At 36.7% G+C, this 12626-nt stretch overlaps 2 protein-coding genes across 2 annotated transcripts; one reads left to right on the top strand and one right to left on the bottom strand.

Annotated features, from left to right (window-relative positions):
• The first annotated feature begins 920 nt into the window (after positions 1-920).
• Positions 921-4791, top strand: LOC147392602 (putative galactinol--sucrose galactosyltransferase 6). Its single transcript, XM_086455186.1, is given in 8 exon segments — positions 921-1078; positions 1178-1233; positions 1342-1595; positions 1708-2802; positions 3390-3599; positions 3727-3861; positions 3966-4048; positions 4051-4791. Coding segments are annotated over 8 exon segments (2559 nt in total). The 5' UTR covers positions 921-957; the 3' UTR covers positions 4656-4791.
• A 1161-nt stretch (positions 4792-5952) lies between these two features.
• Positions 5953-10744, bottom strand: LOC147392601 (zinc finger BED domain-containing protein RICESLEEPER 2-like). Its single transcript, XM_086455185.1, is given in 3 exon segments — positions 5953-6314; positions 6316-8307; positions 10581-10744. Coding segments are annotated over 2 exon segments (2058 nt in total). The 5' UTR covers positions 8284-8307; positions 10581-10744; the 3' UTR covers positions 5953-6224.
• Between the last annotated feature and the right edge of the window lie 1882 nt (positions 10745-12626).

Raw genomic sequence — 12626 nt, 5'->3', positions numbered from 1 at the left:
AAAAAAAAAAAAAAAAAACACTTAGGGATAGAAAGGGTAAAAGGTGAAACATAATAAAATTAAAGAGAAAAAAGAGAAAGAGAGTAAAGACAATAAAATTTAATAGAAATTAAAAACGTAAAAATGAAAAAAAAAAAAAAAAAAGTTGGAGAGTAAAAAATGTGAATGGTAAAAAATAATAAAATAAATTAAAAGGATAAAAGAGAAAATATGATAAAATTAGAAGAGATGAAGAGATAATAAAAATAATTAGGATGTCTATCTCAAGTGGATTTGTCTCTTACAAAAGTGGTCCCTTCAATTGTGTTTTATTATAAAGATGGTCCAGGTCTAAAAACCTTAAAAATTGACACCCCTAGATTACGTTATAAAAAATTAATTTTTAAATTAGAAAACTACCTTACGTAACGAGTTGCACATGGCGTATTAGTTCATCAATTTGGAAGGAATTATTCCATTTAATAGTTTGGTCAAATTATGTATCAAACATGATTCGTCACGCGTGTCCCTTGCGTCTTTCCATAAAAACAACAGACCATATTCTTTAATTACTTGTTCAAACCCATTACCGTCGATTCTGACCAGGTGCCACGTGTAAAGATCAAACCAAGGGTTCACGCTATTTGAACCTCAACTCCAACACGATTTCTAATGCGGCTGACGAACACGACAACGCGACACTTTATCTATGTGGTTCCACGTCATTAGGTCAATAATTTACCTAAAGATTCCTAATTCGATAAGAGAAGTGCGTGGATCCAACGTGGCAGTTTAATAATTTGGGAAAAGATAGGGTCACCATTCGTTTGAGGAGTAAGTACATATCTCTATGAAATCTCTGACGTACGTATCTTGGTAACCTCAAACGTTTGTTTGATAGATAAGTAAACCCTTTGTTTTTCGAAGAAATATTCAATTAAGTAACCTGTTTCGTCTTTCGCGCAGAGAGAGAGAGAGATGAACAAGATGTTGTGTTACAGTTCATCGATTAGTATAAATTTGATCCCTCCAATGCAGATTCTCTCATTCCATCCTATTTTTGTGACAAATCGATCCAACAAAAAGTTTTCTTTCTCTGGTATTAATTTTCTTCTCTGTGTTTGTCTGTAATTTGTATTTGTTTCTCATCTTTGATCTTTGATTTTGGTTATTAACGGGTTCGGTTTTTGGGGTTCATATTCTAGGGTTTTCAGGTACTCTTCAAATCGAGCTCTGCCATTGCAAGCTAACAAGGTAGATTGAAGATTTTTAGGCTTCTAGATCTATTTCTTCGTCCTTCATTTGATTTCTAGATGGGTTGAAATGGAAAAATCTGATCTTGATTTGTTTGGATCTGTATAGGGAATTGGCTCAGTTTTCGTAGAAAAGGAAGAAAAGAAGGAGAAACAAAAGAAGGAAGAAGAGATGACAATCACGCCGGCAGTTAGGATTTCTGACCGGAAACTTGTCGTCAAGGACCGGACTATCCTTTCCGGTGTACCGGACAGCGTTATTTCGACTTCCGCTGCAACTTCCGGCCCGGTCGAAGGTATCTTCGTCGGTGCCCTATTTGAAGAGAACAACAGTAGACATGTAGTCTCTCTCGGCACTCTCAGGTACCTAAATCTTGAAAAAAAAAAAAAAAAAGAAGAAAAAGACTCATTTTTTTGTCTTAATTTTTTGTTGAATTTTCATTAATGAATCTCAAATTTATTAAAATTTCTTCAGAGATGTTCGATTTCTGTCGTCCTTTCGGTTCAAATTATGGTGGATGGCTCAGAAAATGGGCGATAAAGGGCGAGAGATCCCTCTCGAGACACAATTCCTCCTCGTAGAAACCAAACAAGAGTCCCACGTTGAATTTGACGGTCAAGATGAAACCAATCAGATCATTTACACGGTCTTCCTTCCTCTGATCGAAGGTCCCTTTCGAGCTTCTCTTCAAGGCAACTCAGAGGACGAACTCGAACTCTGTTTCGAAAGTGGAGACACAGAAACAAAAGCTTCAACCTTTACTCATTCTCTCTTCATCAGCTCAGGAACAGATCCATTCTCCACCATTACCGATGCAATCAGAGCCGTTAAATCCCATCTCAAAACCTTTCGTCAACGATCCGAGAAAAAATTACCTAAAATCGTTGACTTTTTTGGATGGTGCACGTGGGACGCGTTTTATCAAGATGTGACCCAAGAAGGAGTCGAATCGGGTCTCGAGTCTCTGTCCAAAGGTGGGACTCCTCCAAGGTTTGTGATCATCGATGATGGATGGCAATCAGTAGGTGCGGACCCACAAAATCAAAATCAAGAACCGTTGCTTAGGTTGACTGGGATCAAAGAGAACTCCAAGTTTAAAAACAAGGAAGATCAGACGGTTGGGATTGAAAATATAGTAAGTTTAATTAAAGAAAAGTACGGTTTGAAATATGTGTACGTGTGGCATGCGATTACTGGATATTGGGGTGGGGTCCACACTGATGTGGACGGATATGGTTCGACCATACAGTATCCGAAGGTTTCGCCTGGGGTGACGTGGAATGAACCAGGATGGAAGAATGATGTACTGGCGGTGCAGGGATTGGGATTGGTGGATCCGAAGAAGGCGTACAGGTTTTATAATGAGTTGCATGGGTACTTAGCGTCAGCTGGGGTGGACGGTGTGAAGGTGGACGTACAGTGCGTTTTAGAGACACTCGGTGCAGGTTTAGGTGGAAGGGTTGAGTTGACTCGGCAGTTTCATCAAGCTCTTGATGCGTCTGTGGCGAGGAATTTCAAGGATAATGCGATTATCGCTTGCATGAGCCACAATACTGATGCGCTCTACTGGTAAATTTCTCTCTAAGATAAAATTTATTTTACACAAAATGATAATGAGAAAATCGATTTACTTGAAAAAAAAGGTTTGTGATTTGATTGTATGTGGAAAATTGTTAAAAAGATAGCGCTTTTTATTGAGAGTTTCTATTAACACACCAGTTTTTTTACTTATAACATGCCAAACTTATATGATTTAAAGTTTTAAACAACCATTTAATTTCAAAAAGATTGGTGTGTTATAACTAATAGTTGGTGTGCCAATAGAAGCTCTCTTTTTAGCTTGGAGGATTGGAGTAAATGTGAGATATTCGCTTTAGGATTTTCCCGAATGGGAAAATCATTTTCTTAGGGATTCCCACCAGAAAGGCAAACTTGTTTTCTATGGAAAATGGTTTTTCCGTAAAATGTGCAATCTTGCACATGCAGAATTGCATTTTTGCAGTGATTTGAATATGGGAGAAATGATTTCAAGAAAATTGCAATTTGCAGGTGTATGATTATAGCAATTTTTTTGGAAAATGTTTTCTCACCAACCCAATAGGATAATGAGAGTTGTGATCTGATGTTGTGTGTATTACTGAATTTTTGTGAAACAGCTCGAAGCAGACAGCTGTGGTGAGGGCATCTGATGATTTTTACCCACGTGATCCTGTATCGCACACGATCCACATCGCATCAGTGTCATACAATAGTGTCTTTCTAGGAGAATTCATGCAGCCTGATTGGGACATGTTCCATTCCCTTCATCCAGCTGCAGAGTACCATGCATCAGCCCGGGCGATCAGCGGTGGGCCCGTCTATGTCAGGTAATAATTCTCATCATAGTAACTAAATTTCAGATTCGGCTAGGATTTAATTCAATTAAATCAGATAAGTCCGTAAAAGTTTTCGACAAGTTTTTTATTATGAAGACATTGGTCCACACTTGTGCAGTGATGCTCCTGGAAAACACGACTTTGAGCTACTAAGGAAGTTGGTCTTGCCAGATGGTTCGATTCTTCGAGCCCAACTTCCTGGCCGGCCTACTCAAGATTGCCTATTTACAGATCCTTCTCGGGATGGTGTCAGGTGAGTGTCTTCTAGTAAAAGTTCATGCATCGATGAAGGTGTCTTTCAAATTGGATTAAGTCGTTGAAACAAATCTAATTTAATTAATTTTTTTTTTCTTTCAGTTTACTAAAGATATGGAACATGAACAAGTACACCGGCGTCCTTGGAGTTTACAACTGCCAAGGTGCGGCATGGAGTAGTGTCGAGAGAAGAACATGTTTCACAAAACAGGAACCGAGGAGCTTACGGGTGTAGTGAAGGGCCGAGACGTTCACCTAATTTCTGAGGCTGCCGCTGACCTGAATTGGAATGGTGATTGTGCCATTTATTGCCACCGGGCTGGGGAATTGGTCACCCTCCCTAACGATGCAGCCATACCTATCTCACTCAAGGTTCTCGAGCATGATATCTTCACAGTATCACCAATCAAGAAAATGGCGCCCGGGTTTAGATTTGCACCATTGGGGTTAATAGATATGTTCAACTCTGGTGGAGCGATCAAAGGCCTGAGATATGAAGTGAAGGGTGGTGCTGCCATGTCAGAACTGTATGATGGGTACTCAGGGGAGACAAATGGGTTCGCTGCACAGTCGGTGGAGAATAGGAGCTCAGAACCATTTTGTACAGTTGTGATGGAGGTCAAGGGCTGTGGCAGGTTTGGTGTGTATTCATCTGCTAAGCCTAGACAATGCACTTGGAACTCTGCCACAGTTGATTTCATTTATGATTCTTCATGTGGACTTCTGACTATGAACTTGGATCACCTACCTGAAGAAGGTAAAAAAGTTCATGTTGTCAAGGTTGAATTATAAAGTTAATGTTCTTAAGGAGGCATGGATAGATAATGTTGGGATTGATGTTATTATCCCTATTCTCGGTTGATTGACGATCATTTTAATGTAAGAAGAGATGAAAATTCAAATAATTTATTTTATTTATCATTATTTCCTTTGTTTCTTATTTCATTTTACCTACACTAGTTAGGAATATAATATTTGAGTTCTTCGGATTTAAGAGATTGTAACCAATAATCAGAACACTTAACTTTTATTTGGAAATCTGATCATCATTGAGTTACAAACTAAGTTCGTTACAAACATCATGTATCGCCAGTGGAATGAGCGAAATAAGTGTTTAAAAAGGAAGGTAACAGCTTGCTTAGTTGGTAAAGTCTACGGCTGATGATATCGTGCTTACTGATAATAATAACAAAAAAGGAGAGAGAGAGAGAGAGAGAGAGAGTATTTAAAAATAAAATCTAAGCCTGAAAATCAAATAAACGCAGCTATGGTTTCTAATATGAGGTAGAAGTTTGCAAACTTGGACATACAGGCTGCATATAACCCCAAAAAAATATTGTTCTTTTCAAATTGGGTAATGATGCCAATGGCCATGCACTTGGACCCTTATTGTTCTCAAATATAAAATGATTTGTAAATGAGAGGCCAAATCGAACACAATACACCAATACAGTAAGATAGTCAAAAGACTCAAAAGGCTTCAAAATGAGCAAAGAAGACTGAAAATGACTAGAATGGAGCCCATGTTTATGTCAAGGGTCCAAAATATTATAACAAAGAGAAAGCAGCACTTTATGTCAGCAATCCAAAACCAGAACAACAAATAATTTAGTAAAGAATATGCAATATTTCTCAGGGTAAAGAGCACAAAACAAAGCTTGTTCTGAATTTTGTCCAAATTAATTTTTATTCATAAATAAGGATGGCAAAATCATCATTATTACTTTTGTAGAAAAAAGTAGCACCTTTTGAAAACTTACACCTTTGAAATTTATCTCTCTATCAGGGCAAGAGCCAGGATTTTGCTCTTGTGGGGGAAACCAAGAGTAGAAAAAAATTGTGGGGACAATAGTGGTAAATTTCTTTATCCGCCCCTAAAATCTGTTGCAATAGCACTTTAATCCATAGAATTTGAAAACTCTTGTGGGGGCAAGTGCCCCCACAGCCCCCACTCTAAATCCGCCCCTGATCTCTACCATTTCTTTTATTTTTTGGGGGTAGTGGCGTGAGTGGGGTGTATGGGGTAATAAGGATTGGAACCCAATGTGAATCTAACACACAAAATTCACCATCTCAATTCATACCAACAGTAAGGACAACTAAAGCTTTTTTTATTTTTTTAATAATTAATTTAAGTATTTGTAATACATATCTATTTAATTTTTTCATGCCCAATATGGCCATGACAATGTTATAACACTCATCTAAGGTTAAAAACAATCCTTAGATGTGCAAATGCATGTTATAACAGTTCTTTAAACCATTGAACTACCAACTAATACATAAAAGGTAAAAAGTCAACAAAAAAAAAAAAAAACACAAACTCTACAAATATAAAACCTACCAAGACATGAAATATCACTACAAGATGGATATTTCCATTTTGACGAGCGCATTGGAGGTCTGAGCTGATCCATAATGAAGCCAGTCCTTGACACAAATAAGGGCCTCTAACTGTCTCCGGTCGAAGAGAACTCCTGTAGCGATCAAGCACTCTACTTCCAGTGTTGAACACAAACTCGGGAGCAACCGTCGACACTGGAATAGACAAGATATCACGAGCCATCTTGGAGAGTCTTGGATACTTGGGTTCGTTCAACTTCCACCAGCTCAATATGTCAAATTCATGTGTCTGAGGCAGCAGAGACTCTTCTAGATACTGATCTAGTTCCGACTTCATCTGTTGGGAACTCGATATCTCAGATACGAAGACATCATCATAGTCCAAAAATCTATCACTGGAGAGATGGGTTTCGCCTGGTGATACCTGGAGTGGTGCTTCTCTTTCGTTTCTCGCAATATTTATAAAATCTTTATACTTATCATAAAAAAATTGTTCCACAGAATCTGGTATTGGTGTAAGGGGTTGCCCCGTGTATTCAGAGAAAAGTTCATGAATACCCTCGTCAATGACCTTGACATATGTGTTGGCATCATCTCCATAGATCTTTGAGAAGTTGAGCTCCACGAGCTTCATCTTGAACCGAGGATCCACAATTGCAACAATTGCTAAGACAAGGCTGCAGTCCTTCCAATATGCTTCAAATTTTTCTTTAAGTGGCTTAGTAAGGTTGCTAATGAAAGGGTCCTGGCTTATGGCTGCATGGGTCAGCTCTAACTGGATTTTGCACACTTCATTGAAGTATAAGTTGGCAGTTGGGGACGTTGAACCCAATAAGATATTAGCCGAATCGTACAGAAGCTTCAAGTAAGTAGATAGACTCTCAACCAGGTTCCAATCATCCACGGATGGGGCTAAATTGTAGTCTGGATCAGCTGTATCCAAGCAAGAAAACACTTCCTTTAATTCTATAGCGGCAACCAACATGAGATAAGTTGTGTTCCATTGTGTCTGGTCATCAAGGGACAGATTCTTCGTGCTCGGGACTTGGAGTTTTTGTTTGAGTTCTATAAATTTTTCTTCGTGAACCTGTGATGTCTTCACATACTTGACACTTTCACGGACTTTGCTGATTGTTTCCTGCATTTCTCCTAGAGCATGTTGTGCAATGCTGCTTAAAACATGAGCATAGCAATGCTCGATTAAGAACTGACCATTCAATATAAGTGGGTTTTTGATGGAAAGGTAACCTCTGAGGCTTCCAGATTCATTGCTCATGATACTCTTATCCAATGTTATGGAAACTAACTTGCTTTCCAAACCCCAATTGCTGAGGCAAATTCCAATGGCATGACTAAGAGCATCTCCACTATGGGAAGATGGTACCATCACAACATTAAGAATCCTTCTATGCAACTTCCAACCTCTACTAATGAAATGTCCCGTTAGAAACACATAGCCTAAGGTTTGACTAGACATCCACAAGTCCACAGAGAGATTGATCCGTCCGGGGATACCTCCCAACAGCTTCAATAGTTCTTGTTTCTCCGTCATGTAAATTTCCATACAATCCCCTTGGATGGTGTCGAAGTTCACCATATTAAACTGAGGTTGGAGCTTCTGGACAAAAGATACAAATGCGGGATGTTCCACCATGTGTAGTGGGTACTCATGCATGATGATCATCTTAGCAATTTCACGTCGGGAACGGTTCTCATCGAATGGGAAGCTTGATGAGAAAGAAGATCCTCTGTAGCGTTTCTTTGGTGGATCAGTAGCACTCCCACTTCCACCAGTTGTATAAGCTGGGGATGAATATGGGATAAGTTGATTCTTTTCTTTGCGGCGGTTTACTAGACAGGTCCCAAACGCAATGTGCCGTTTGAGATGGCTTGTACCTGCAAGTTTCGAACCAGTACTGTATGCAAAGGTTTGTTTGCATTGCTTACAGCAAGCCCTAGTACATCCAGCACCAACAGTTTCCACAGTGAAGTGTTCCCACACTATGGATTTCTTTCTTCTACGCTTGTTATTCGGTGCTTCTGAGGTGCCTGGCTCGTTGTTCTCAGCAGAGCTCATTACTTTCAATGGAAAGTGGAATTTCTGATTAAGAAGGAAAGGTGCGAAAAAAGATGTTAAAATTTGAATAATTCTACATGAGAATTACAGGGATTTAAAAAAAAAATTCAGATAAAAAAGTAAAATAAATTTAAATTTAATTAGAAGAATCAAATAAACATCCACACGCTCAACAGAAAAGACTCCATCCTTCACATGCACCGACGAACATCAAAGTGAGGTCGGACTGAAGTAATATCTAAGATGCCCACGCACAGATACTTATATGGACACTGGTACGATTCCCAGTTTACCAACATTGAGGACATGAATATGAACAAAGCTATTATCCAATTTCTTGACACCAAAATTTTCTCTTGTTATCTTTTAAAGCTAAATTTTAATTTTCCATTTCCATCATGCCAAATGCAATGAAACTTCTTATACTGTAAAGTCTTTCTACAAGTAAGACTTTTGATAACATTCTACGAAGCTGGCAAAAACCAAAAAGAAGGAAGCAGAACGAGATTATACACACCTACAGAGATGAAAATCCAATAACAATACAATGGATGGTAAGAAAAGCACCGAATTACAAGAATTCAGAACGTAATCCCCATGATGCACAATGGCGGCTTCCAATCTATATTTTCCAAGGGAATGAGGGTTAATTTACTATATGATCTAAATAAATCACTTATATTTCTTATGTGAGGATAATAGGAACAAAAAGGCATTTTTCAAACTAAGTAGTCCATTTCAACAATGGCTATCTTGGTTGGATCATAAATGTTGACGTTAGTAACTTTCTGCAAGAGCATGAATTGTGAACTTTGTATAAATATAGTTACAACTTGGTCAAATTGGCACCAACTTGTATTGTTCTTGGTGTTGGTCGAGTACACACTGAAACGAGCCCTTAATTCATGCTAGGAATGCAAAATGCAATTGTAAAAACATTCATTGTGGGGTGGCTCATCAGGTTTGGTCTCATTTCTTATCTTTGTTCAATCTCTCTTGGTGTGCCCTTCGCTCTATCCTTGCTTTACACGTTGGTTGGAAGTTCACATCTTTTTCTGGTAAGGAGAGGATTCTTTCGAATTTTGTCCCCCGGCTATTTGTTGGGGATAACGGAAAGAAATGAATAGGTATATCTTTGATGGAAGGGAACTTGCTATTCAGGACATCTTTTTTAGTATTGTAGGGTTGTTGTTCTATTGGTGGAAGTAGTTTCAGGAATTCAGGGGGCTTAAGTTTGATGACCTTTTATTTAGATGAGAGTTGATTCCCCCCTCTCCTTGTTTTGTTATTTGCTCTTTTCTTGATTGTTTTTGCAGACTTCTTGTCCTCTCATCAATAAAATTTTGGTTATAAAAAAAAAAAAGTTCTCTATTTAAGAGTTTAAATAAAAGAATATGAATCACACATTTTCACATTGACACGCATTTGTAAAAATTCGGAATGGGGAGTGGTTGTCAACCAACCCTGATCAGGCCCAATTATTAATTGGGCCCAATAGATGGATCAAAACTCAAATAAGAATGTTTGGTTATGTGAGATAAGCAAATATTTGCTAAATTCCCCAATCATATTCTATCCAAAATAAAAAATATGCAAGTGTTTTGACATTACACATCTGATGAAAACAAGACACAATCTCATTTCATAAACAACTACTGGTCGACAAAGATCCCAAAACGTCCAGCCAAGCCCTGTAAATGGGCCCACTAGTTAAGCCCATCTCATCTTATAAAGGACTAGGGTTTGAGCTTAATTAGGTTCAAAATTTTTATGGGTTCAATCAAAATACGACCCATCAATAAAGCATGTCTAGGGTTCAAAAAAGAGAGTTGATATTGCCACACAAAATTTTACTAATGCCACACCAACTGTGTGCAATTCTTTAGTGATTTATATAGGAATTGGTGTGGCAATAGTAGCTCTAAAAAATCTGATTTCAGCTCCACCAAAACCTAAAAACATTGACCCCAAATCTACTGAAACCCAAACCACTGAATTTCCAGATAGTAAAAGAAGCTATTTTTTTTTAAGATCATCAATATCCAATTTTTTCAGAAAATTTATCTAAGTTTGGACTAATCGATGGTCTAATTAGGTTCATAACAAGCTTCTTAAACAAAAAAATTACTCGTAAACTTGACAATCAAAAAAAAAAAATATATATATATATATAGATAACATCGAAAAAGAAAGAAAAAAACGATGGAAAATGCGGCTTCTGAGCATCAATCGCACCATTAAATAACAGAATTAAGCTTTATAAAACGAATTGCGGAGAGATGATTTAGGGTTCTTACCTGCTTCGGCGATTGGGTAATATATATGTGGCTAATTGGATAAATAAATCGCTTCGAAGATCTCTGCAACTAAGGAAATTCTAGGGTTTTGAGGGAGGGAGGGAGGGAGAGACGGATACGGTGACGATAGTAATGGGCTTTTGGATTGGACCTCGAAACCTAATTGAACTCTAAAAGGTAGGTTTTAATGTCGGACCTTAGAGTACCGTACAAATAATCCACCAATTCCTGGGCCCACTTCAAGATCAAGATGAGCCACGTGTACGTTGTGATATATAGGACCCACTATAGATCGAGATCATGAGTGGCCCACTTATATGTTATATAGGTAGTGAGAAGGTCTATGAAATATGTTGGCTTTTTAGGTATTGGTAGTTTATTAACTTACTACTGGGTTTACAATATCAATTTTTGGGAAAAGAGTCCCCTAACTTTACTAAGTTAGTAAGGATTTCACCCCACCTGTTGACATCCGAAAACATGATCCTATGCTTCATAATTGTAATGGACGAAATTGTATGAATTTTGAAAATAAAAAAATTTATTTTTCACCATTGAATTTCATTTTTAAAATTTGGGAGCTATGTGGAAGTTCGATAGCCATCCATTTTAAAATCTTGGATCTAGTTCAAAAGATTTTTGTTGTTATTTTGAATTTAAGTTTAAGTTTTTGATGAAACTTGTTTGTGACGTTGGATTTCTGATGTAATAATCCATTTGAGCAAAATGACCCTTAGTTAAGACTTAAGATCTTACTACGTTAGTAAGGAAAGGGTTTCCACTTAGGAAATTCCGATTGGAAAGATTATTCCTATTGTTACAAGTCCTGCAATTAGGATTTATATATAACATAGTCTTGGGATATGTAATATTATTCAGGATATTGGATTTTGTGTTTTAATAGTTAGGATTTCATGTTTTTTCACAAATGATTGGATCCTGACTGTTAGAACACTTTTTATTTTATTTTTTACATTTTTAAAGTGACTGGAAAGTGGGTTGGGCTTGGATTATTGGACTAACTTGACCACCACAACCACTCGTTTCTACTATTATTTTGAGAGAAGGGGTGAGTATTATCGACCCAAATCTACTTTAATAATTTTTTTAATACAAAAGTTATATTACATTACATTATATTAAACAATACTGCACATTATAAAGATAGATTATCATTCTAATTTTATAAATTAATTATAAAGATAATTATAACCTTGCATAAATATTAATTATTGTAATTCACGTTCGGATCTTAGTGATCAAAGCATGGAGCAGTTACTGGTGTTAGAGCGTGAGCGCCAAGTTTAAAAATATCTTAGGTGTAGAACGCGTTCAAAGTATTATATAAATAATGAGAAATGCTAACGTCCAAATTTCATGGGGACATTAGCATTGTCCATCACATTTTTTTTTTTATAATACATTTTATCAATTTTTTTTTTAGTGAAAAAGATAGGGTATGTGGGTCTTTTATATAATAAATATTATTTACATTAATTATCAAAGTATTTATTGCAAATAAAATATTAAATCTAAAGAATAAATGTCATTAGTATTTATTATATAAAAAGTCTAATATATTTTTGTATTTTTCACTAAAAGACAAAATGAGTAGGGGTATTATTGAAAAAAGACGTTAGCATTTCTCACAAATAATATTCTTAAATATTAATTTTATTTTTGTACGTTTCATTTGCGTACTTATTCTATCACCCTTACTCTTTGTTGCAAAAAATACCTATTTTACAATTTAGCATTAACTAATTTTAAGAAAATAAACATATTTATTTTTAAATTATGAAAATACGTTTATATTAATACAATGGTTTTTTAGGTTCTCAGTGTCTTATTCAACCATGGACGTTAGCATGTGTGCATGGTCATGTGCATGTGTGTATTATTCCCACCACCAACTTGTCGGCTTTCATTTTTTTCATGATTATCATCATGTTTGTTTTCTTTCCAATTTTTTTTTCAAGAAAAATATGGCCAATTGATCAACAAGATGCAAACTAACCTAACATATGTGGGCTTGCGTTCAATTAT

Source organism: Akebia trifoliata, chromosome 10, assembly GCF_017979445.1.
Source record: "Akebia trifoliata isolate Shusen 1 chromosome 10, ASM1797944v1, whole genome shotgun sequence".
NCBI lineage: Eukaryota > Viridiplantae > Streptophyta > Magnoliopsida > Ranunculales > Lardizabalaceae > Akebia > Akebia trifoliata.
Note: the sequence above shows the minus strand (reverse complement) of the source record. Positions and strands in the feature narration are given on the sequence as shown.